Source organism: Nycticebus coucang, chromosome 23 (genome assembly GCF_027406575.1).
Source record: "Nycticebus coucang isolate mNycCou1 chromosome 23, mNycCou1.pri, whole genome shotgun sequence".
Lineage (NCBI taxonomy): Eukaryota > Metazoa > Chordata > Mammalia > Primates > Lorisidae > Nycticebus > Nycticebus coucang.
Genome location: NC_069802.1, coordinates 8,854,089 through 8,881,082, shown reverse-complemented (window position 1 = coordinate 8,881,082; position 26,994 = coordinate 8,854,089). Strand labels below are relative to the sequence as shown.

At 38.3% G+C, this 26,994-nt stretch overlaps 1 protein-coding gene across 2 annotated transcripts in view; it reads right to left on the bottom strand.

The window, feature by feature from the left end:
• Positions 1–26,335, bottom strand: part of YIPF7 (Yip1 domain family member 7) — a 37,421-nt gene extending 11,086 nt beyond the window's left edge. For both annotated transcript variants that reach the window (XM_053577623.1, XM_053577624.1), the window contains exons 1-3: positions 26,270–26,335; positions 24,075–24,191; positions 10,745–10,906 (exon numbers count right to left, since the gene is read on the bottom strand). In XM_053577623.1, coding sequence (XP_053433598.1) covers positions 10,745–10,906; positions 24,075–24,190 — 278 coding nt within the window. In that variant the 5' untranslated portion in view covers position 24,191; positions 26,270–26,335. The remainder of the gene's footprint in view (positions 1–10,744; positions 10,907–24,074; positions 24,192–26,269) is intronic.
• Between the last annotated feature and the right edge of the window lie 659 nt (positions 26,336–26,994).

The following is a 26,994-nucleotide window of genomic DNA, read 5'->3' as shown; positions in this document are numbered from 1 at the left end:
ACTTTTTTGATGATAAGCTGTAATCTATTGGCTAGGATTTTGTTGAGTGAGATTGGTCTGAAATTCTCCTATATTCATGAGTGAGATTGGTCTGAAATTGTCCTTTTTGTTTGGGTCTTTTCCTGGTTTTGGTATCAGGGTGATGTTTGCTTCATAGAATGTGTTGGGGAAGATTCCTTCTTCCTCAGTTTTTTGGAATAATTTCTGCAGTACAGGAATAAGCTCTTCCTTGAAGGTTTGATAGAATTCTGGAGTGAAGCCATCTGGACCAGGGCATTTTTTAGTTGGAAGCTTTTTTATTGTTTCTTTGATCTCAGTGCTTGAAATTGGTCCGTTCAGGAGGTCTATTTCATCCTGGCTAAGTCTAGGGAGAGGGTGTGATTCCAAATATTGATCCATTTCCTTCACATTGTCAAATTTCTGGGCATAGAGTTTCTGGTAGTATTCAGAGATGATATCTTGTATCTCTGTGGGATCAGTTGTTATTTCCCCTTTATCGTTTCTGATTGAGGTTACTAGAGATTTTACTTTTCTATTTCTAGTTAGTCTGGCCAATGGTTTATCTATTTTATTTAATTTTTCAAAAAACCAACTCCTTGTTTCATTAATTTTCTGAATGATTCTTTTGTTTTCAATTTCATTGATCTCTGATTTGATTTTGGATATTTCTTTTCTTCTACTGAGTTTAGGCTTAGATTGTTCTTCTTTTTCCAATTCCATAAGATCTCTTGTGAGATTGTTGATGTGCTCTCTTTCTGTTTTTCAAATGTAGGCATCTAAAGCGATGAATTTTCCTCTCAAAACTGCTTTTGCAGTATCGCACAGGTTTTGGTAGCTTGTGTCTTCATTGTTGTTATGCTCAAGGAAGTTAATGATTTCCTGTTTTATTTCTTCCTTCACCCATCTGTTATTCAACAGAAGATTGTTTAATTTCCATGCCTTTGGGTGGGCTTGAGCATTTTTGTTAGAGTTGAGTTCCACCTTTAGTGCCTTGTGGTCTGAAAAGATACAAGGTAAAATTTTAATTCTTTTGATTCTGTTGATATTTGTTTTGTGTCCCAGGATATGATCAATTTTGGAGAATGTTCCATGGGGTGATGAGAAGAATGTATATTCTTTATCTTTGGGGTGGAGTGTTCTATATGCGTCTAGCAAGCATAGTTGTTCTAGGGTCTCGTTTAAATCTCTTACATCTTTGTTTAATTTCTGTTTAGAGGATCTGTCCAGCTCTGTAAGAGGTGTGTTAAAGTCCTCTGTTACGATGGTATTATCAGATATCATATTGCTCAGACTGAGTAAGGTCTGCTTCAAGAATCTGGGAGCATTTAAATTGGGTGCATAAATATTTAGAATTGAAATGTCTTCTTGTTGTACTTTTCCCTTGACCAATATAAAGTGACCATCTTTGTCTTTTTTGACTTTAGTTGCTTTAAATCCACATGTATCTGAAAATAAGATTGCAACTCCTCTTTTCTTCTGAATTCCATTTGCCTGAAAAATTGTCTTCCAACCCTTGACTCGGAGCTTTAATTTGTCTTTTGAAGCCAGGTGTGTTTCTTGCAGACAGCAAATGGATGGCTTGTATTTTTTAATCCAGTCAGCCAATCTATGTCTCTTCAGTGGGGAATTCAAGCCATTAACATTTATGGAGATAATTGATAAGTGTGGTAGTATTCTATTCGTCTTATTTGGTGAGAGTCCATTGCTTCGTTTTATCTTTTGCATCAGTGTGGAGGTTAGGTTCTGTCCCCTGATTTCTGAGTTCTTACTTTGCTGCTGATCCATTGTGGCGGTCAGTGTGCAAAACAGGTTGAAGTATTTCCTGTAGAGCTGTTCTTGTTGTGGTGAATTTCCTCAATGTTTGTATATCCGTAAATGATTTGATTTCTCCATCAATTTTGAAGCTTAGCTTAGCAGGGTACAGAATTCTGGGCTGAAAATTGTTCTGTTTAAGTAGATTAAAGGTAGATGACCATTGTCTTCTTCCTTGGAAAGTTTCATTAGAGAAGTCTGCGGTAACTCTGATGGATTTGCCCCTGTAGGTCAACAGGCGCTTACTCCTGGCAGCTTGCAGAATCTTTTCTTTTGTCTTGACTTTGGACAGGTTCATCACAATGTGTCTTGGAGAAGTTCGGTTAGAGTTGAGGCGACCCGGGGTCCGATATCCCTCTGAAAGCAGTGTGTCAGACTCTTTGGTGATGTTTGGGAAATTTTCTTTTATACTATTCTCTAGTATGGCTTCCATTCCTCTGGGGCATTCTTCTTCCCCTTCTGGAATTCCTATAACTCATATGTTGGAACGCTTCATAAAGTCCCATAATTCTGACAGTGAATGTTCTGCTTTCTCTCTCTTCTTTTCTGCCTCTTTTACTGTCTGAGTTATCTCAAGAACTTTGTCTTCTACCTCTGAAATTCTTTCTTCTGCATGGTCTAACCTGTTGCTGATACTTTCATTGCATCTTTAAGTTCCCTAATTGACTGTTTCAGTTCTTTCAGTTCTGCTATATCCTTTTTATATTCTTCATATCGTTCATCTCTTATTTGATTCTGTTTTTGGATTTCCTTTTGGTTATTTTCCACTTTATTAGCAATTTCCTTCATTTTTCCATCATTTCTTTCATTGTTTTCAACATGTGTATTCTAAATTCCTTTTCTGTCATTCCTAACATTTCTATACTGGTGGAATCATCTGCAGTAGCTACCTCATGGTCCCTTGGTGGGGTTGTTCTAGACTGGTTCTTCATGTTGCCTGGAGTTTTCTGCTGATTCTTCCTCATGAGTGATTTCTTTTATCTGTTTCCTTGCCCTAATTTTCCTTTCACTTCCTCTTGCTCTTTAAGTTCTTGTGCCTGTGGACTAAGGGTTAAAGGACCTGAAGGGTGAGAAGGTTGAAGAGCAAAAAAAGGGGATGAAAGAAAGGAGGACCGAGTGATAACAAAAAAAGAAAGATAGAGAAAGGAGAGGGGGTGGGTATAAGGAATATTGACAAAAAGAAGAGAGGCACAGAAAGAGGGAGACAGGGCAATATAGGTGTACAGTAGGGTACTTTGATACAACCTTAAAAAACCACATCTTTTGGGGGTGCCCAGTTGCGTGGTTCCCTTGAGGTCAGCAGCTCTTTGCTAACCTGATCAGACACAGTACCCCACCTCCACCAAGTAGAGAGGAAAGACAAAAATGCTATAAATCAAACCAAAAGAAGCAAACAGAAAACTTTACGGGGATAAAATTGGGTGAAAAACCAAATTATATCAGTAGAAACACTAGCAAAAATGAAGTTGAAGTTATTAAAAAAGGCAGCAATGGGGGGCGGCGCCTGTGGCTCAGTGAGTAGGGCGCTGGCCCCATATGCCGAGGGTGGCGGGTTCAAACCCAGCCCCGGCCAAACTGCAACCAAAAAATAGCCGGGCGTTGTGGCGGGCGCCTGTAGTCCCAGCTGCTCAGGAGGCTGAGGCAAGAGAATCGCGTAAGCCCAAGATTTAGAGGTTGCTGTGAGCTGTGTGACGCCACGGCACTCTACCGAGGGCGGTACAGTGAGACTCTGTCTCTACAAAAAAAAAAAAAAAAAAAAAGGCAGCAATGGGAAATTATAATTAAACTAGGAAAATTGAGAAAGAAAAAGGGATCTGTGTGGAAAAGATTGAAATTAAAAAAACAAAAGAACATCAGCAACGTCAAAATAAACAAACAAAAAAAAAACAACCAAACAAAACAAAAAGAAAAAAATACACAACCAAAAACAAAGCAGTTTGTATATGTTATTGAATATTGTCTGGGCAACACGTGGTCTTCTGGGGTATGAGATGTTAGTCACAGTTCTGATACAACTGGAGGCTGCTGATTTCTCAAACCCCAGCAGGTAGACACCCTAAATCTCTCTTCAGCCTACTTAAAAGGCACTTTGAACTTGTAAACTTGCTGAGCAGAAGCTTTCCCAGCTTTCTCGCTGGAATCACTGCTGAAGTGGATATCCACTTACCCAGTGTGCCAAAACTGGTCTCACTCTGCCCCTGAGGGTTAGGGCTGCAAGGCGGCTCAAACCCCACCCTTAGGCTACTTGGTTGCTGGGTTACCAGCTCCCACCCGTTTCTAGCTCTGCGACCCTGAGGGCGGAGCTTGCCGGGGCAGATCACTGACAATGGATCCGTGTGACCCACCGCCAAACACTATTAGCTCCGTCTGGCTCAGCGGCTCAGACTGGGGCCCTAGAAACAGCCAAAGTTCTCCGCACTCCCACTCAGGCCTTCCCCAAGGCAGTTCAACTCAGTGCCAAGTCCAAGGACATCAAAACAGTTCACAGGTAAGGCCTTTCTGGTTTGCAGTCTCGCTGCTACTGAACTTACAGTTGTGGGCGGGTTTAGACGGATTGAACACACGCGACCACTTGCCGGTTTTCCACTGTTTTAGTCCTCCTCTTGGGGTCCAGAAGTCTCTGGCTGACTCCCTGTATCTTCATAGGAGTGATGATAGGCAGTTCCCACCAGCCAGAGATGCCTGGAGTCCTATCTCCCCAGACTCACGGTGCCCAGATGCAAGGAAGCTGTTACTCGGCTGCCATCTTGCTCCACCTCCCTCATGTTGAAATTTCTAATTTTTTCTCCAGTGCCCATTTTTCAAAGAATTCTGACTGTCACCTCACAGATCCCTCTGCGAGATTTTGTTCCTCTTATACCTTTTTACGATGAAACACTCCCAGCCATTTGAAATTCATTGAACATAGAAAGAAATACACCATGCTGGTTTCTTTCCTCACACTCCTATGAAGATAAACTAAGACATATCTTGGGTGGAAAGAACACTCAAAGAGAAGAGAAAAACGTAAGTATCTAGGAACCAGCAATCAAGTTGATGATCCTCTTTCTACCATTTGTAAATTCAATGAAAACAAAGTGGAAGCTAGGAAGACCAGTAGTGTGAGCTACTGTAAGTGCAAACATTTTAACTAAAAAGAGCCACCATTCACTGTTCACCGTGGGCCCTACCACGTTTACATGCACTGGTCTTCAAGACATGCAAAGGAGACAGTACTGTGACTTTATTACTCTTTTATGTATCAGGTGGTTGAGGTTTTGATAGATTGAGTAACTTGTCCAAAAATCACAGTCACAGAGCTAGTAATAGAAATATGGGTTTCATCATTAGGCAATATGACTCCAGAATTCATGGTTTTAATCGTGGAGTTCTGGTGGGGTCCATGTGAATCTAATACTCATTAACACTCATTTTTTTTCAATTGACCCCAATTCTCCCGTGCGAAGGACTAACTTCTCCCACAAATGGATTTATATGTGGCATTCAGCGTCCCTTCCAAGGGTTTAGCAAGTGTCTTTGGTGAGATTCAGGACATAGCTTAACTTCTTTTGCAGCAATATGTACCACTGAAAGCCTCCGCACAGCTGAGCTTCTGTGCACAGAAGACAGATGGACTTCAATGATTCCCATGACATAGTGAGGCCTTACTCTAAAAACCCAGGAATCTTTGGAGGTCAGCTAGACACTGGTCGGAACTAAGAAAGGGTCTTTTACTCATTTCATACCCAAGATGATATTTGCTATTCCAAACTTGAGAATAAAAAAAAAAGTGAACAGTTAAATTAATAATAAGCAAATAATTTACATTCAAACTTCCATGTTTCATGAATATTTTCACAATGTGTTTGCATATTTTGTTAATTTTGGGTTAATATGAAGGTACATACGATTAGGTTACATAAATTGCTTTTGTAAGATTAAAGTCTGCAATGGGTCCCTGTGTCCTTCACCCAGGGAATGTGCCATATATCTGTGCAATATACCTGTTAGGTGAGAACTTACCCTTTCTTCCATCTCCCCTCTTTGAATTTAATTTCATTTTTCTCTCATATGATCAATATACGTCAATCTTCTAGTTTAAAAGTACATGTGATGCTTTTTTTTCCATTCTTATGATACTTTGCTTAGGTTATAAATAAGATGATCATTTTGTGTATTTCTTAATAAACATACGGTTTGAAGAATATGAGCAGTTCACCAAGGTTAAAATTAGGTTAGGATATTTACCATAATTTTTAAAACAGAGAAGAACTTAAAATTTGAGGAGTGTATTTTAAACTATAGTTGTACCTCGGTATGTTGACCACCCAAAAGACTGTGAAAAACTGGTCAATGTACAGAGTTGGTCAACATCAGGAACAAGGCCTACTGTTATGATACACATATGTGGTGTATGCCCAGTCTATGAAAATTAGGTCAACTTAAAGATGTGGTCAATGTTGGGAGATGGTCAACTATGGAGGTTCTACTATAATTTCACCTGGGGCTTATGTTGTTCTCAAACTTTATTTTCATTTTTGGCATTAATGCTAACAATACATTTCAGTATTTACCACGATAAAATGGTCTTTAATTCCAACTCCTTTTTTCCTCAAAAAAGTATAATTATTTCTAAAAGAAAACTCAGATGAAAAATGCTTTGTGCGACATCATTACTGATTCTAACCATTTATTTGAATCCATAATGAGCTTCTGCACATGTCTCAACACTGAATCATGAAACAGTAAATGAACATAAGACCCACTATTTTCATAAGGAAGGAGATTTTATGTGCTTTAGTCTAAAATATGTCTCCATAATATTTTCGCTTTGAATTTATTATAAGGTGTGTGAATGAGATTATAAGTATTAATTGTAGATCCTAATATACAATGTATTATACAAAATAAAAGAAGATGAAACTGCTGTGAAATTTGAATGCAAAATTTGTTGTTTTGCTGTCATCTAGTGGTTGTAAAGTATATGATCTATATGCTATAAAAATGAATTAAGATCTTTACTTTCTGTGTAAATTGTGGCATTGGCTTTTCATATATGAGCATCAGTCTGAGCTACAAATAAAAATGACAAATACATAAGTAATTTTTTCTGGCATCACAGACTTGAATTGACGATTTTGAAGATGCGTTTGTTAACATATTGACTGTACCTTATCAAATGCAAAAGTTACTATGCCTACATAAAAGCAGCTAAGTATTTTAGCCGACAATGCACTTAAAGAATAAATTAGCATATTTTCAAAATAACTTGCTTTTGTGTGAGGAATGTTCATTATTATTATAGTTTAATAATTTTTTAGTCAGTTTGCTGTGTGCTTAATAAAAACTATCAAATTCTATTTAATACTGTATCTCAGAAATCCTGACTATGGCTGATTCATATCTTTAGACAGATGGGGCTTGAAATGTTCACCAAGTCACCCAGCCTGAAAAACAAAAGTCTATATATTTCATAGATTCAAAATACAAAATTACATTAGATGCTTTATCTTACACTTGTAACTTTCAGGTGTGTTTTAATTGTGGCAGCAAAATAGAATGAATGTGTTAAACACAATTCATTAAAAAATGTAACTGGCTTCTAAAAAGCCAATAGATCTTTTGTATAATATTCTGTGCTATTTTGAATGATTTAAATCTTTCACATTTTAACATTTTTAGGGCCAAGAAAAAAGAATATTTTGTTTGTTTGTTTGTTTGCCTTACTGTGGCTTGCTGTCTTCAAATCAGGCAAACAATCATCTCTGGATATAAAATATTAGCAATTTGAATCTATCCCTTTTGTCTTGACTGTATATAAAAGACATGGGGCAGTTAACAGTGAATATATTTTTTAATTTTAAATCTACTTAAGTTTTAGTTTTTTAGTACCTATACTTCTAGCATCATTTTATTTTATTTTAATTGTTTGGGATTCATTGAGGGTACAAAGAATTAGGTTACACTGATTGTGGCTGTTACATAAAGTCCCTCTTATAATGATGTCCTGCCCCCAAGAGGTGTGCCATACACCATGACCCCCTATCCTGTGCCCCTATCTCTTACCCCCTCCCCACTCCTTCATTCCCCTCACCCTGCTGGTATTAGATCTTCTATTGCCTGCGTATCAGAATTGAATACACTGGATTCCTGCTTCTCCATTCTTGTGATGCTTTACTAAGAAGAATGTGTTCCACCTCCATCCAGGTTAAAACAAAAGTTGTAAAGTTTCCATCTTTTTTAATGGCTGAATAAAAAAATATTTTTTTTATTTATATATTTTAAATAATAAATATAAATAAAAAATATTTTTTATTTATATATTTTTAAATAATAAAAAAATATACATATACCACAGCTTGTTAATCCATTCCTGTGTTGGTGGGCATTTAGGCTGTTTCCACATTTTGGTGATTGTAAACTGAGCTGCGATAAACAATCTAGCGCAAATGCCCTTATGATAAAAGGATTTTTTTTCCTTCTGGGTAGAAGCCTAGTAATGGAATTGAAGGATCAAATGGGAGGTCTAATTTGAGTTCTTTGAGGTTTCTCCATCTTCCTTCCAAAAGGGTTGTATTACTTTGCAGACCCACCAACAGTATAAAAGTGTTCCTTTCTCTCCACATCCACGCCAGCATCTGCAGCTTTGAGACTTTGTGATGTGGGCAGAGAGGTTAGGTGATATCTCAGGGTGGTTTTAATTTGAGTTCTCTGTAGATCCTAGTTTTCAAGTTCTTGTCTGATTCATAATGTACAAATGCCTTTTCCCATTCTGAATATTATCTTTTTGCTTTACTTTTTGTGTCCTTAGCTGTGCAGAAGCTTTTCAGCTTAATTAAGTTTCATGTGTTAATTTTTATTTTTGTTGTGATAGCCACTGAAGTCCTTCTCATAAAATCTTTCTCCAGACCAGTATCATCAAGAGTTTTTCTCACACTTTCTTCTAAGATTTTTATCATATCATATCTTAGATTTAAGTCTTTTATCCATCTTGAGTCAATTTTCGTAAGAGGTGAAAGATGTGGGTCAAGTTTCAGTCTTTGACATGTAGTTATCCAGTTCTCCCAGCACCACTTGTTGAATAGGGATCCTTTTCCCCACTGTGTGCTTTTGTTTGGTTTATCAAAGATCAGATGGCAAATAGAGAGTGGTTTCATCTCTTGGTTTTCTATTCTGTTCCATAGTCTATGTCTCTATTTTTGTGCCAATACCATGTTGTTCTGGTTACTGTGGACATGTAATAGCCTGAAGTCTAGGTTTGTTTTTTTTGTTTTTTTGTTTTTGCAGCTTTTGGCTGGGGCCGGGTGTGCCAGCTTTGTTTTTATTAATAAGCAGCGCCTGTGGCCCAGTGAGTAGGGCGCCGGCCCCATATGCCGAGGGTGGCGGGTTCAAACCCAGCCCCAGCCAAACTGCAACAAAAAAATAGCCGGGCGTTGTGGCGGGCGCCTGTAGTCCCAGCTACTCGAGAGGCTGAGTCAAGAGAATCGCATAAGCTCAAGAGTTAGAGGTTGCTGTGAGCCGTGTGACGCCACAGCACTCTACCCGAGGGCGGTACAGTGAGACTCTGTCTCTACAAAAAAAAAAAAAAAAAAAAGAATAGCCTTAGCTATACGGGTTTTTTTTCTGGTTCCATACAAAACAAAGTACTATTTTTTCCAATTCTTTAAAAAATTATGTTGGTATTTTAATGGGTATTGCATTGACTCTATAAACTGCTTTGGGTGGAATAGATATTTTTGACAGTGTCGATTCTTCCCAGCCAAGAGTATGGTATGTTTTTCCATTTGTTAGTGTCTTCTGTAATTTTTTTTCTGAGGGTTTCATAAATCTCTTTGAAAAGACCTTTCACCTCTTTTGTTAGGTGTATTCCTAAGTATTTCATTTTCTTTGAAGCTACTGTGACGGGAATTGTGCCCTTGATTTGCTGCTTTTTTTTTTTTTTTTTTCTGAGACAGAGTCTCACTATGTCACCCTCAGTAGAGTGCTGTAGCATCACAGCTCACAGCAACCTCCAACTCCTAGGCTTAAGCAATTCTCTTGCCTCAGCCTCCCAAGTATCTGGGACTACAGGCACCCGCCACAATGCCTGGCTACCTTGATTTGCTTCTTATAATTGAGGGTACAAAGAATTAGGTTACAATGCATGTTGACTTTCCTTAAGGGCAAAAAAGCAAATACTGGGTAGCTGCACGTGTGTGTTTGCCTATGTGTGTGTATACATGTGTGTATGTATTTATGTGTGTGTGTAGATATATATGTATATTAGATATATGTATATATATGATATAGATGTAGATATATGTAGATTTATATGTATATCTGCACACATATGATCAATAAATGAGAACTTCTATGAAACCCGCTAACGACTGCGGCTGTAGGAGTCTTTAGACTCCCTGCTGGCACCAGCATTATTTACTACAATCATATCCTTCCCCACCTCCCCATGCCATGCTGAGATGAGAGGGCTCATGTGAATCAAGGGAATAAAAAAACTGGTCATCTCCATGTCAACAACAAAAAACATTAGTTTGAGAAGCTATCCGCTTTGCTCCCATGTAAGCATAGCATAAAATAAAATATACTGTTTTGAAGTGTTTCATTAACTTGGGTGTGAAGGATGGTTGGTTGACATAACTACTCTGCCAAAAGGTATCTTTGCTATCGGCTAAAAGTGGCCAGGGAGACAAAATTTAAGAAATATTAAAGAAACATTTAATACCTTCAGAAATATCACAGCATAGAGCATGTATCTACTTCAAACTCCCTTACATGAACATGCAACCAACTTTCAACGATTTAAGTGTCTTGGTTTGGTAAACTCTTGTTCTATGTGAAATCATCAGCCATAAAACACAGTACCCAGCACAGTGTGACAGTGCACATTAAGTGCTAATTATTGCCATTATTCTCTCAGCTGCACACACATTAATAACACTTCCTTAACTTATCTTCTAGCAAAGGAGGCTCTTCATCAAAACTGTCAATGTGAGAAGATTGTGAATAATAATCCAGGTTGGGAGCTGGCTGGAAAAATTGTCCAGCATAAGCTGGTAACATGAGCATCTCTGAGGGGACACAGGAGGCAGGCTGAGGCGGCTCATCCACTTGTCCTCTGGAAAAAGAAAAGGACTCTCATTTGCACACACATCTAAGAAAAAATATCATGACAAATCAAGAGGAAAACTGTAATTTTCCTTTTATGACTTTGCCTAGTTTTATGAATATTTACCATGAAAGAAATAACTTGCTCCAAGTGTAACTGGTCATAGGAAGACTTCTAGAAAAATGATCCACACCAACCAATATGAATTGAGATTGTACAACATGCTGGGTATATCCCCTCATCTTTTCTCTGTTAACACTCCATAAGGTAAAATGTATTATTAATACCACCCCATGGAAAAGAAACAGAGGTTCACAGAGACCAAATGACTCGTGCAGTGTCCCATGTGCTGCACCCTGGGCTGAGGTTTTCTGAGCCGCGCTCTGGTTCCCACAAATACTTTATGTCTCTGTGAAAGCAACAAGTAAAAATCATAATTTTAGTAGGATAGTCAACTCATAGGGAAAAAAATAAATGCATAAAATGACAGTTGTGTATAAAGAAACAATACATTTTTTGGTTCTGGTCATTCGCAGACAATTATTGTCAATTGAATTATTTTTGTGTCTAGCTAAATACGTTCTATAGCAGGTTTTTAACGTCCCTCTTTTCAAATGTGCAATTTGGTTTTGCCAAAGTACAGTGTTTCCACGTCTCCTTGACTGTGTTTTTGTTTTTTATTTTACTGTTTACATGAGGAAGTTGGAAAACAATAATTTGTGTAAATAACTTCTCACTAGAGCTACAGAAATGAAGGAAAAAAGGAGTAGTATGTGAGGTCATTGTTCATTTTAAATTGTTTTTACCTAAAAGTTTTGGAAGGGAGGAAGCACAAAGATTTGTCCATTAACATTTTCAGTTTCTTTTGTTAAAGCCCTTTGGGCTGAGCTAAATATACGGTTCAAGTTTCTGAACTTTGTAACTCTTTATGGTAAAATATTTTTTAAATGGCTTTTAATACTTCTGACATGAATCCTAATATGAAATTCAAGAATAACAAATGCAACCTCTTTTATGTGAGTAACCCTGGCCAATAGCCTATTTTGGAAGAGAGAGAGAGGTTAAATCATATACTAACTCAAAAGTAAGCTAATTAAGAGGAGAGACCTGCTGTAATTTTTTGAATCCCAAAGAACATAGGCCGATGACCTACTGTTAGTGTCCATTTAGCCACCTGTTGTATTCCCGATTTTTTTTTTTAAGCAAAGTAGGCACACTATCAAAAGTATTGATAGGAAAAAATTATAAATAAGAATCTGAATGGCATTTTGGTGGATAAAGTCCCCTTAATAAGCATGTCTTAAAATGCAAGCCATTCTAGAAGAATAAAAGGGGGAAATAAAGATGACTAAATGGACCAGTGTTTAAATAAGATTACATCATTGACAGAATGGTCTGGCCCCACCTAACTCACACCCAGTGGTATTAACTAGCCTTGAGAAAGCATAATCTCCACCGTTATTACCTGCAAAGCAACGTGTGAATGAGGGGACTTGGTATGGGTAGCAACTTTGATTCAATTCTCTCGAAAGAGAAAAAAAAAATATATATATATATATACACACACACACACACACAAACAGGCTGACCTTAAAGTTCATGTGCAATTTAAAATTGCACTATATATATACATATCTCACATCACTGCCCAAATCCTCAAATCCTGTCCCTTCTTTCTTCCATCCATCTCTGCTCCTTCATCTGGCAACACTCCACTAGGAGCTTGGTTTCTGTGGTCTTTGTGATGATGAGAGTGTAATATTGAAATTCTGATACCACTTATCTATGTAAGTAAAATTTTAATATTTTTCCTATAAACACAAAATTATGAATTATTAATTAATTATCCTTTAATTATTAAAATTGCTGTGCTTACCTTTGATACCTATCTAAATTAAATTCTATTACTTTATAACTTTGACTTTGTACACTTGGACTATAATATTTAACATGATATCTTATTGAACAAAATCCATACAATACCAAAATAATCATATTATTAGTCCAGAGTGTCACCCACAAGACTGCAAATAACCTGATCCAATTCTTATATTTAAGACCTTTCCCCCGAAATTTCTATGAACAACATGATTTTAGGCATATATCAAAAATCAACACTTAGTCACACATCTTCTAGTATTATCCTATTTTACTGGATGGCGCCAACTTTGAATGGCTGTGCAAGGAATTCTCCTACATTCCTAGTGACATCTTTCACGCCTACAATCCTTTCATGAAAAAAAAAAAAATTGTAGGACAATGAGACTGCAAATTTTACTATTTGCTCTTGTTAAATAGTACTTGATGATTAATCTAGAGGCAATTTAGTGAGTCAGATTAATATTTAAGATGTGAAAGTTATGCACCCAGGCCCCACATAATGATGGGGGTCTTGCAGAGTACGCCAGCAGAACATTCTCGTCTTCTGCATCCCATAGTACCTCAATTAGCTTTATGAGAAGCGAATACTGGAATTGTGATAATTTGTAATTCAGTATGTTATCCCAATTGAAATAAATGTCCATTGAATTAGACCAAAAGAAACAATTGACTCTGGCTGGTTGGATTTAAATATTAACTTTGTTACTAAATGTCTTCTCTTCCCAAAAAAATCACTTCAAGCATCTGTAAAGTGACTGAACCACTCTGTTAAAAGAACCCGTAACGGGCGGCGCCTGTGGCTCAGTCGGTAAGGCGCCGGCCCCATATACCGAGGGTAGCGGGTTCAAACCCGGCCCCGGCCAAACTGCAACCAAAAAATAGCCGGGCGTTGTGGCGGGCGCCTGTAGTCCCAGCTGCTCGGGAGGCTGAGGCAGGAGAATCGCTTAAGCCCAGGAGTTGGAGGTTGCTGTGAGCTGGGTGAGGCCACGGCACTCTACCGAGGGCCATAAAGTGAAACTCTGTCTCTACAAAAAAAAAAAAAAAGAACCGGTAACATCCTTGGTCTCATTTCCCTTCTCCACTGAGGTGGAGCTGTGGTTCTTCCTGTAATGATAATCCAGTGGGTGGATTTATCCTTCAAAACAAGTAGAGTGATTAGCAAATATGACCTTTAGTGTCAAGCGCCCAGGGTTCAAGTCCTTGTTCTATAATCTTAAACAAATTACTACCCATTCTCTGCCTTGGGTTTCTCCTCTGGAAAACGGGAATAATTATTAAAGTCACAGGTTGGTTGGGCGGCGCCCATGGCTCAAGGAGTAGGGCGCAGGTCTCATATGCCGGACGTGGCGGTTTCAAACCCATCCCCGGCCAAAAACCACACACACACACACACACACACACACACACACACACACACGTCACAGGTTGGCTGTGAATTAAATTAGCTAAAATAAGGAAAGCACCTGAGATTATGCTGAGCATAGGAGAAGGGGTCAAATAATCAATTGCTTAAGTATTTGCATGCTCCCTTCTCCCTGAGACCTAGAGTCATGAAAGCAGGAATATAACTATCTGTATTTGTTACAGTTGTCTCCCAGTCTGTCAGTTCCTTAACCAATATCAACATTAATAGGTGGTAAGAAATTTGTGTCCCTTCTGTGCTGATTAACTTTTATTTCCATTTTTGTTTCCCTGGAACACGCAACATACCTTCTCCATCCCACTTGTCCTTTGTTTTCCTAACAGAAGAATGTCCCCTGTCCCCATCCTCGGCTTTCTGTCTTAACTAGATGATATGGCCATACACCTAGTCTGTGTAAAAACCCTCTATATTCACACCAATTCTTCAACACCCCTCAGACTTGTAACTAACCTGCAGAGACTGGTCTTTACTCACCTGATACTGTGTTAAGAGAAGGGGTGGTCTTAAGCTGAGTAAAATTTTCAACCTGTTTCTAAGTGTGCAGATCTAACTCTTGACTTTCAATGCAAATATAATGGGACTTTTTTAGAGGAGTAAGTTATAATAATTTCTGTGGTTCAACATAGTTTCTTTTCATCTGGCCTACAGGCTATTTTCTGTGTCACACCACATAACCAATAAATACCCATTTTATTTATTTATTTATTGCTTTATAAAAGGTTTTGGTGTTTTATTTTTATTTTTTATTGTTAAATCACAGCTGTGTACATTAGTGCAATCAACGGGTACAATGTGGTGGTTTCATATATAATCTGAAATATTCTCATCAAACTGTTCAACGTAGCCTTTGTGGCATTTTCTTAGTTATTGTATGTAGACATTTGTATTCTGCCTTTAGTAAGTTTCACCTGTACCCATTCTAAGAAGCACCATAGGTGTGGCCCCACCCATTACCTTCCCTCCACACTAACCTCCCCACTCCCTTCCCACTTCCTTGGCCCTCTCCTCATAGTTTTGTGCTATAGTTGGGTTATAGCCCTCATGTGAAAGCTATAATTTAGCTTCATAGTAGGGCTGAGTACATTGGATACTTTTACTTCCATTCCTGAGATACTTTGCTAAGAAGAATATGTCCCAGCTCCATCCATGTAAACATGAAAGAGGTAAAGTCTCCATCTTTCTTTAAGGCTGCATAATATTCCATGGTATACATGTACAACAATTTGCTAGTCCATTCGTGGGTGGATGGGCACTTGGGCTTCTTCCATGACTTAGCAATTATGAATTGGGCTGCAATAAACATTCTGGTACAGATGTCTTTGTTATATTGTGACTTTTGGTCTTCTGGGTATAAACCTAGTAAAGGAATTGTAGGATCAAATGGCAGGTCTATTTTTAGGTCTCTAAGTATTCTCCAAACATCCTTCCAGAAGCAATGTAATAGTGTGCATTCCCACCAGCAGTGTAGAAGTGTGCCCTTTTCTCCACATCCACGCCAACATCTCTGGTTTTGGGATTTTGTTATGTGGGCTACTCTTACTGGGATTAGGTGATATCTCAAAGTAGTTTTGATTTGCATTTCTCTGATGATTAAGGATGATGAGCTTTCTTTTATGTGTTTGTAGATTGTGTGTCTGTCTTCTTTAGAGAAGTTTCTCTTCAAGTCCCTTGCCCACCCTGAGATGGGATCACGTGTTCTTTTCTTGCTAATACGTTTGAGTTCTCTGTGGATTCTGGTTATTAGACCTTTCTTGGAGGTATAACCTGCAAATATTTTCTCCCATTCTGAGGGCTGTCTGCTTGCTTTACTTACTATGTTCTTGGCTGTGCAGAAGCTTTTTCATTTGATCAGGTCCCAGTAATGTATTTTTGATACTGCTTCAATGGCCTGGGGAGTCCTCCTCTCCTCCTCATAAAATATTCACCCAGGCTGATTACTTCAAGAGATTTCCCTGCACTTTCTTCAAGTATTTGTATAGTTTCATGTCTTAAGTTTAAATCTTTTATCCAGTGAGAGTCTATCTTAGTTAATGGTGAAAGGTGTGGGTCCAGTTTCAATCTTCTACAGGTTGCCAGCCAGTTCACCCAGCACTATTTGTTAAATAGGGAATCTTTTCCCCACTGAATGTTTTTAATTGGCTTGTCAAAGATCAAATAATGGTAAGTAGCTAGATTCATCTCTTGGTTCTCTATTCTGTTCCAGACATCTACTTCTCTGTTTTTGTGCCATTACCATGCTGTTTTGATAACTATGGATTTATAGTACAGTCTCAGGTCTAGTAGTGTGATTCCTTCTGCTGTGTTTTTATTGCTGAGTAATGTTCTGGCTATTCGAGTTTTTTTCTGATTCCATATAAAACGAAATATTATTTTTTCAAGATTTTTAAAATATGATAATGGAGCTTTAATAGGAATTGCATTAAAATTATATATTGATTTGGGTAGTATGGACATTTTAACAATGTTGATTCTTCCCAGCCAGGAGCATGGTATGTTTTTCCTTTTGTTAACATCTTCAGCTACTTCTTTTCTTAAAGTTTCATAGTTCTCTTTGTAGAGATCTTTCACGTCCTTTGTTAGGTATACTCCCAAATATTTCATCTTCTTTGGCACTACTGTGAAAGGAATAGAGTCCTTGACTGTTTTTTGGCTTGGTTGTTGTTGGTATAAATAAAGGCTACAGATATGGGCATTGATTTTGTAGCCTGAGACATTGCTGTATTCCTTGATCACTTCTAAAAGTTTTGTAGTAGAATCCCTAGTGTTTTCCAGATATACGATCATATCATCTGTGAAGAGTGAAAGTTTGATCTCTTTTGACCCAATATGAATACCCTTGATTGCCTTTTCTTCCCTAATTGCAATGGCTAAAACTTCCATTACAATGTTAAAGAGCAATGGAGACAATGGGCAACCTTGCCTGGTTCCTGATCTAAGAGGAAATGATTTCAATTTAACTCCATTCAAGACTATATTGGCTGTGGGTTTGCTGTAGATGACCTCTATTAGTTTAAGAAATGTCCCTTCTATACCAATTTTCTTAAGTGTTCTGATCATGGAGGTATGCTGGATATTATCAAAAGCTTTTTATGCATCGATTGAAAGAATCATGTGATCCTTATTTTTTCATTTGTTTATGTGCTGAATTACATTTATAGATTTACGTATATTGAAACAGTCTTGAGACCCTGGGATAATTCCCACTTGGTCATGGTGTATAATTTTTTTGATGTGTTGTTGGAGTCTGTTTGTTAGGATCTTATTGAGTATCTTAGCATCAATATTCATTAGTGATATTGGTCTATAATTTTCTTTTCTTGTTGGGTCTTTCCCTGGTTTGGGGATCAAGGTGATGTTTGTTTCATAGAATGTGTTGGGTAATATTCCTTCTTTTTCTGTATTTAGGAAGAGGTTTAGTAATATAGGTACTAGTTCTTCTTTAAAGGTTTGGTAGAATTCTGACATAAAGCCATCTGGTACTGGGCTTTTCTTTTTAGGGATATTTTGTATAGTGGATGCTATTTCAGAACTTGATATAGGCCTGTTCAACATTTCCACTTCGTTCTGGCTAAGTCTTGGTAGGTGGCATACTTCCAGGTATTGGTCAATTTCTTTCAGACTTTCACATTTCTGAGAGTAGAGTTTCTTGTAGTATTCGTAAAGGTTTTTTTTGTTTTGTTTTTGTTTTTGACTTTTAGTCATTTTTATTACTGTATTAAATACTCCACAGCCTATCCCCTTGCTGCCTGCATACTGTTTATTTTTTTATTAAATCATAGCTGTATACATTGATATAATCATGGGGCATCATTCACTAGCTTCACAGACCATTTACCAAGTTTCACATATTTGTTAAGGTTTTTTTTAATTTCGGAGGGGTCTGTTGTTATATTATCGTTACCATTTCTGATTGATGAAATTAGAGATTTTACTCCTTTTTTCCTGGTCAGGTTGGCCAAAGTTTTACCTATTTTGTTGATCTTTTCAAAATATCAACTTTTTGATTTACTGATCTGTTGTATAATTCTTTGTTTTCAATTTCATTTAATTCTGCTCTGAATTTGGTTATTTCTTTTCTTCTGCTGGATTTGGGGTTGGCGTGTTCTTCCTTCTCCAGTTTCTTGAGATGTCCCATTAAGTTATTATCTTCCTCTCTTTCCATTTTCTTGAGGAAGGCTTGCAGTGCTATAAATTTCCCTCTTAGGACTGCCTTTGCAGTATCCCAGAGGTTATGGTAATTCGTGTCTTGATTGTTGTTTTATTCCAAAAATTTGGTGATTTCCTTCTTAATCTCATCTATAACCCATGAATGCTTCAGCATAAAGTTGTTTAGCTTCCATGTTTTTGTATGGGTATGCAGGTTCCTGTTGTTATTGAGTTCAACTTTTATTCCATGATGGTCTGAGAAGATGCAAGGAATCATTTCTATTTTTTAAAATTTGCTGAGGTTAGATTTGTGGCCTAGGATGTGGTCGATTTTGGAGTATGTTCCATGGGCTGATGAGAAAAATGTGTATTCAGTTTTGTTGGGATGAAATGTTCTGTAGATATCTGTTAAGTCCAGATGTTGAATGGTTCAGTTTAAATCTAAAATTTCTTTGCTTAGCTTCTTTTTGGAGGATCTATCTAGCACTGCTAAAGGGGTGTTAAAACCTCCAACTACTATGGAACTGGAGGAAATCAAGTTGCTCATGTCTGTTAGAGTATCTCTTATAAATTGAGGTGCGTTCTGGTTGGGTGCATAAATTTTAATAATTGAAATCTCATCATATTGAGTATTACCTTTAACAAATATGACATGTCCATAATTATCCTTCCTTATTTTGGTTGGTTTAAAGCCTATGGCATCCGTGAATAGGATTGCAACACCTGCTGTTTTCTGCTTTCCATTTGCCTGGAGTACAGATGACCATCCCTTCACCTTGAGTCTAAATTTGTCTTTTAATGTAAGATGTGATTCTTGTATGCAACAGATATCTGGCTTGAGTTTTTGTATCCAGTCAGCCAACCTGTGCCTCTTTAAAGGACAATTTAAACCATTCACATTAATTGAGAATATTGATAAGCCTTTCGAGAGTCCAGTGGACATTTTTAATCCTTTTGCAACTGTGGAAGTTGGAAATTGATCAAAATTTCCTGGGTGGGTTTACTTTTGTGGTGGAGAATTACTCTGGTCTTTATGAAGGATAGATCTGAGGATATCCTGGAGAGCTGGTTTAGTTATGGCAAATTTCTTCAACATGTGAATGTCATTAAAGTATTTAATTTCTCCATCATAAATGAAACTCAGTTTAGCTGGATACAGGATCCTGGGTCTAAAGTTATTTTGTTTTAGGAGATTAAAAGTTGATGACCATCCTCTTCTAGCTTGAAAGGTTTCAGCAGAGAGCTCTGCAGTCATTCTTATATTCTTGCCCTTGTAGGTGATGGTTTTCTTTCATCTGGCTGCTTTCAGAATTTTCTTTTTCATATTAACTTTAGTGAAATTCATTATGATGTTACTGGAGGATGTCTTATTTGTGTTGAATCGTGCTGGAGTTCTGAAACTGTCTGCTATCTAAATTTCAGATTCTCTTGGCATGTCTGGAAAGTTCTCCTTCACAATCTCATGGAGAAGAGACTCTGTCCCTTGTGAATCCACTTCATCACATTCGGGGATCCCTATAAGATGAATATTGGTTTTCTTCAAATTATCCCAAAGCTCTCTGAGAGAGTGATCTGTTTTGCCCTCCATTTCTCTTCCTCTTTGAGAATTTGGGAGCATTCAAAAGCTTTGTCTTCAATGTCAGAAATCCTTTCTTCTGTTTGCTCCATTCTGTTACTGAGGGATTCTACTGTGTTTCTCAGATCTTTGAAGGTTGCAACTTTTTGTCTCAATGTATCAAAATCTTTGGTCATTTGGTCTTTGAATTTGTAATTCTTGAGATATCTTTTGGGTTACTTCTTGGAATTCTGATTTGATCTTATTTGCTATCCAGATTCTGAGTTCGATTTCTGATATCTCAGCTATTTTTTTGTGCATGGGATTTTGTGCTGTGTCTGCCCCATTGATCCTTGGGGGAGTTGATCTACTCTGATTATTCATATTGCCAGAGTTTTTCTGTTGAATTCACCTCATGATTGTTTTTCATCATTGCTCTGGCTGTGTCAGATTTGGGGAGGTCTCTCCAAGATTAGACCCCAGTGAGATCACTCTATTGTTGCTGGATCTTTGTAGGGAGTGATCCTGTATAGTTCCTCTGGGGCTGCCCCTGCCAGGGAGTTCTGGTTGTGAAAGCAGCTCCAGAGTGTGACACACCCGGATCCGGCAACAGGGCAGGAGGTGGTGTGCATGGTTCTGGGAATGCCTGGCACCTAGTGACTTTGGCATAGAGAGCCCCAGGCTCCAGCAGTCTCTGGCCAGGAGAAGGGCTCTGTGCAGAGGCATGGAGGGCTCTGGAGGGCACGTGGCTACCAGAGTCCCTGGCCAGACGAGTGGGCCAGTGTGGAGTCAGGGAGGTTATAGGAGGGAGGACGCCAGTTGCGTGGCTCCCTCCTTTCCTGGTCAGGGCATGCAGCAGCCCAGCGTGGGCGGGTTGTGGGTCAGGGAGCTCTTATGGCAGCTCCAGGCGGTGCCACGCCCAGGAGTTTGAGGTTGCTATGAAGGGGGACGCCACGGCACTCTACCCAGGGCAACATCCCGAGGCTCCAGTGTGCCAAAACTGGTCTCACTCTGCACCTGAGTGTGAAGGCTGTAAGGCAGCTCAGTCCCCACCTTTAGGTTGCTCTGTCACTAGGTTACTAGCTCCCACCCAATCCTTTCTCTGCGACCCTGAGGGCGGAACTTGCCGGGGCAGTTCCCTCACAATGTCTCCCTGCAGCACACAGCTGAATACTATTAGCTCCGTCTGGCTCAGCAGCTCAGTCTGGGTCCCTAGACAATGCCCAAAGTTCTCCACAAGGCAGTTCAACTGAGTGCCTAGTCCAAAAACACCGAAACAGTTCACAGATAAGGCCTTTCCAGTTTGCAGTCTCACTGCTGCTTGTACTTACAGGTGCCAGTGGGATTAGGTTGATTGAACACATGCAACCACTAGCCAGTTTTCCACTGTTTTTGTCCTCCTCTTGCAGTCCAGAAGTCCCTTTCTGACTCCCTGTATCCTCAAAGGGATGATTATAGGCAGATCCCACCAGCCAGAGATGCCTGGAGTTTTATCTCCCCAGACTCACCGTGCCCAGTTGCAGGGAAGCTGTTACTCAGCCACCATCTTGCTCCACCTCCTACATGATTCATAGGTGAAGCCATGACCTTCAGGTCTTCATAGAAGGTTTTTTTTTTTTTCTACCTACCCATTTTATAAGAGGTTTTGTTTTTTTAAAAAAACTGTAAGTTTGAACTCCATCCTAATAGTCAACTTCAACTGGGGGGATGTAACTGGTGAGTCCATTCCCTGTGTGATGTGAAGAAATACACTGTAATTTGGATGGTGAGGTATGTGCCACCAAATAAGTAAAATTCTTAAAATTCTATATCTACCTTTAATCTCGTATTCAAGTTTATGTATATTTCTTCCAACCAGGAGCCATTACAACCTTTCAGGAACTTGAAGCCATAGAAGTTTCCAGAATACGGACCACCCCCACATTAAACAGGAGGAGATGATAGTAAGATAGTTCAACAGAAAGAGGATCCTGGTGGTGGAAAAAATTTAGTCTGGACTCCAAGAAACGTCTTTTCTATGTAAGATTCCCAAAGCAGGTATTGTCTATCAGTGCCCTTTGCAAAACCACATCATCCTCAGTGTATGGGGCCGGATAGCCCTCAGTTACCACATTGTAAAGACTCAGTTAAGGGACAGTGTGGGTCAGGGGGTGGTAGCTTTGGGAGTTGGCTTATACAACATTCCCAGATTCTGGTTGGTCCAGCGAGGTCCGCAGTGATGCCATTAACTGTGTTTGAAATATTAGAAGACCATGCCTGAAGATTCAGAAAAGATGACGATTCATCATTGATCTATTAAAATTCTACCAAAATTTAAAGAGATTTTTTTTCTTTCTTTCTTTCTTTCTTTTTTTTTTTTTTTTTTTTTTTTATAGAGACAGAGTCTTACTTTGTTGCCCTCCGTGGAGTGCTGTGGCGTCACAGCCTCACAGCAACCTCCAACTCCTAGGTTCAAATGATTCTCCTGCCTCTGAGTACCTGGGACTACAGGCGCCCGCCACAATGCCCGGCTATTTTTTTGTTGCAGTTTGGCGGGGGCCAGGTTTGAACCTGCCATCCTCAGTGTATGGGGCCGGATAGCCCTCATCTCTACATAGCAATATCTATTTTTTTCTTCAAATAATATAAATAGCCTTAACATTTCAAAAATTGGAAAAGTATAGTGGGAAAATATTGCCTAGGTAATATAACCCAGGTAACTAGGTGTAGTGGTTGGATATGATCCCTATCTGACTTACTGAATAGTTAAGGGTTTTTTTTTGTTGTTGTTCTTTTTTTTAAAGAGAAACTATCTCCTTGTTCATTCTAAAATAAGAAATGTTTTTAAATATAAATATCTTCATTATCTTAGTAAGTACAATCAGCTTTCAGATCAGTATGCCACTGAGTGAAACAGGCTTTTAAAAATTAGCCCCATGGGGCGGCACCTGTGGCTCAAAGGAGTAGGGTGCCAGCCCCATATGCTGGAGGTGGTGGGTTCAAACCCAGCCCCATCCAAAAACTGAAAGAAAAAAAAAATTAGCCCCATGAACTGAGAGCAGGTGTGAGGGGAGGGAGAGAGGAAAAGAGAGGAAGAGGCAGAGACAGACTCAGACTCAAAAAGCATCATATTGTGAAGCATTTTGGATTTTAGATTTTTGGATTTGCGATGCTCAACCTGTAGTAACTAACTCGTGTGGGTGTTTGATGATTCAGTGAGTTAATTTATATAAACCTTAGAACAGTTCCTAACATAGTAACAGTAAATGCTTGTTATTATGAAAGTTGAAACCGTCTGACGCTTCTACTCTGCCAACCTAGACCACACAACAATGCCCCAAAAAGCAACCATGTAACCAAATCCACTGCCTTTAAGTGACTTTAGGCAACAAAGTTTCGATCTCTTTTACAAGCCATATTCATATAAATTAATAGTATTTATATAGTGGCCTTACTTCAAAATATACTTTCCTATACATTATTGTAATTATTTTCCATTGAAATGGATTAATATCCTTATTTTTCGATTGAGACAGAGAAGTCTTTCCAGTATCACAAAGACAACAACTACTAACTAGAGCCATAAATCGAAGCTAATTCTCCTTACTTTAAATGCCATATTTGAAAGGCAAATACTAAACTTAAATCATTTTATTTTCAACCCAAGTAGAATTTTCATCTCAAATAACAAATACATTTTGAAATATATTTACCTTGATTCCATCATAGCACATTAGTCACATTGTGTTATCATTGCATATTTAGTTGCCCAATTTCTCAGCATAAAATCTTACATTTTGTAAAGAAAAGGACTATGGATTCCATTCTTATGTTTGGGTTTATAGTACCCTTCTTAATTTCTGTCATACAAGCAGGCACTCAACAAAAGTTTATTAAATGAAATGAAATATTTTCTGTAAGTAGTGTCTTGTAAAACCTTAGGAAAAAGGAAAATGCTTTCTTATTTGCCCAGACTCCCTGCTCAGTGATATTTTGATGAAACGTGAAGAGAACCCCAACCCTGAGGGGATAAAGGGCTTGATGGAGAACTGGATTAACATCTCTGCATGTTTTCTTGATAATTTTTTCTTGGGGACTCTGATGAGATGCTGGGGAAAACTTTGACTTCTTCAAAGGAAGCCTCTCTTCCTCTAACCCCTTGGCATGATATTAAGACTTCTTAATGGACTTACGTTCTAGATCCAGAGAGATTTCCATTGGCATTAGAATCATTATAATTCTGCTCTTGATTATCAATGGTATAATTAGATTGATAAAAATCAGAGTCAAATTGTCCTAAGTTTGACATCCTGAAAAACAAAAAAAGTATAAATTTTTACTACAATATACTTTTTTGAGACATTTATAATTTTTTTGAGATGTTTACAAAGATTAGTTGACAATGTAGTTACGACTGGATTCCTATCAGAGAAGAAGGTATTCCTTGAAGGGGTACATTAAGTATTGGAGGAAGAATGTAGATATCTATGCTAGAAAATCATTTACAAGGGCGGTGCCTGTGGCTCAGTCGGTAAGGCGCCGGCCCCATATACCAAGGGTGGCAGGTTCAAACCCGGCCCCGGCTGAACTGCAACCAAAAAATAGCCGGGCGTTGTGGCGGGCACCTGTAGTCCCAGCTACTCGGGAGGCTGAGGCAAGAGAATCGCCTAAGCCCAGGAGCTGGAGGTTGCTGTGAGCTGTGTGATGCCACGGCACTCTACCGAGGGCCATAAAGTGAGACTCTGTCTCTACAAAAAAAAAAAAAAAGAAAAGAAAAACATTTGCAAAACGTGTTATCTCCAACTACTTCTGAAGTTTTCACAGCTTGAATTGTGACTTTGACTAAATTGACTTTAATTGATCTGGAAGAAGTAACATTCTCCTCCAAATATCTTCTTCTTAGCAGTTTAAGAGAAAAAAATTAAAACCTGGCACACAACTAGAAGATTTTCCCTTAAACAATGAAGCAATGTCCGTTTTTCCTTATAAGTGTGTGTGTGTATATACACGTGTGTGTATATGAGATACACCTGCGCTTATAGGAAGACCATAAAGCACATGGCTGGTAATAAGTTTGATTTTCCTGTAGCTTTCATGTTTGCTAACAGCTTCTCTAGTCCCCAAGACGAAAACAAACCCTGAATTCTATTTTCTGCTTCTACCTGGCAATTCTAAAACATGTTTGGAACATTTCCCCTGTTCTTTCCCTTCGGATACTATCCCTGCATTTCTGTCTGAGTCAGAGAGAAAGGCCCAACACCCCTAAGGCAGCAGGCGATTTTCTATATACATAGTTTCTGCTCACTTCTGGGAGTTAAAAGGAATTCATGACCTTGAATTAGACCTAGTGGCCAGGAATACCAGAAGGAGAAATAGATTTGAGAGGAGAATAAGAGATTAGAGAGGTAATAGTGGCTCTCTTGATAAAAATTAGAGAGTGGAGAAGAGACTTTTCAATTGAGTAGTTATGGTGTTTCTGCTTAACATTTTAATCTCATTTTTCTTTTAAAAATGTTTTCATTTTAAAAGTGTAAATTTGGCTCGTCACCTGTAGCTCAAGCGGCTAAGGCACCAGCCACATACAGCAGAGCTGGTGGGTTCGAATCCAGCTCCGGCCTGCCAAACAACAATGACAACTACAAACAAAAAGTAGCCGGGTGTTGTGGTGAGCGCCTGTAGTCCCAGCTACGTGGAAGGCTGAGGCAAGAGAATTGCTTGAGTGCAAGAGTTGGAGATTGCTGTGAGCTGTGATGCAATGGCCCTCTACCCAGGGCAACAGCTTGAGACTCTTGTCTCAAAAAATAAAAATAAAATAAAAGTGTAAATTTACAAATGATTAGAAGTAATCCATGTAATTATAATCATATATGAATATTATGTATAGTAAATTTCAATAAAATTACATAAACAACCTTAACTCTATGGGCCTCATTAATCAGAAATATTCTACTAACAAATATCAAATATATCAAATTTGTTCAGTTCTATAAAAATACAAAAAGCTCTTCTAAAATTTGATGTAACAGTTTATACAACAATTTAATAAAGTTAAACAATTTAACTTTATTAAAGTCTGATTTAATAAATCCAGACTTTTTCATTAGTAATGTATATGGAAGTAGCTGTGAATTACATAAACTAAAATCAGGACTTAGTAATAAGTTTTTAAATAAGTTATAATTTAAAGACCTTAAAATTTAATAGCATAACTTTTTCAATACATGAAAATCTGTTTTCATAAGCATAGGGAGTAATTTCCCAAGAATACACTACGTTATCATAACATGCAAAGCCTTATGTAATATGACTATCGGTATTAGAGTTCTTACATAACCTAACTTTGTATTTTGTTTATATGCCAAGTCTTTTAGAAGGATTAGACACATACCTCTACGTATTTTATGTGGAAAGATCCTCCAACAAATGTAGCTTTACGTGACACTCTTAAAGCAAATCTGTTTGTGGAAAGATGACGTGCTGGCTATATATAGGTTTCTAAATTTGACAATCTGACAATCTGAACAGATGCTACAGCCAAAAAAAAAGCTTACCAAAAGTCAAATACAGTATCTTATAACACTTGTTATAATTTACAAACACAGTTAACTATAGCCATAAAATTGTAGGAGACTAGATGTTAGTATAATTGAAATGGGCTGTCATTGAAGGATTTTAAGCAACGAGATGGCAGGATCAGTCTTCTGCAGAAGTGGCAGAGGGAGCTGGGTTAGGAAGAAGCTGCTCCTTCACAGAGGCATGAGCCGCAGCTGGCTCAGATGAGGGCCGCAGGGGAAGTGGGAGAGGTTCACAAGTCACTGCAGCTGTGGGAAGGTTGAACTGAAGGGGTCAAGATTGGGACAAGAGTATCAGTAAAAAGAGATTTCAGTGCAGGAAGATGATGACGAGTTGACTGAATGGAGGAAGGTCCGGTGGAGACAGAGAGGACTGAGCAGTTAGAGAAAGTATATGGAAAGAGACTTGATAGGATGCAATTACTATTAAATGGGAGGAAGCAGGAAAAGACATTTCCTGAGGATGACTTACGGAATTCTGACCTTTCTGTGCTGATATATAACACTGTAGAATGAGGCCAGATTGCTGTATGTTAGCCCA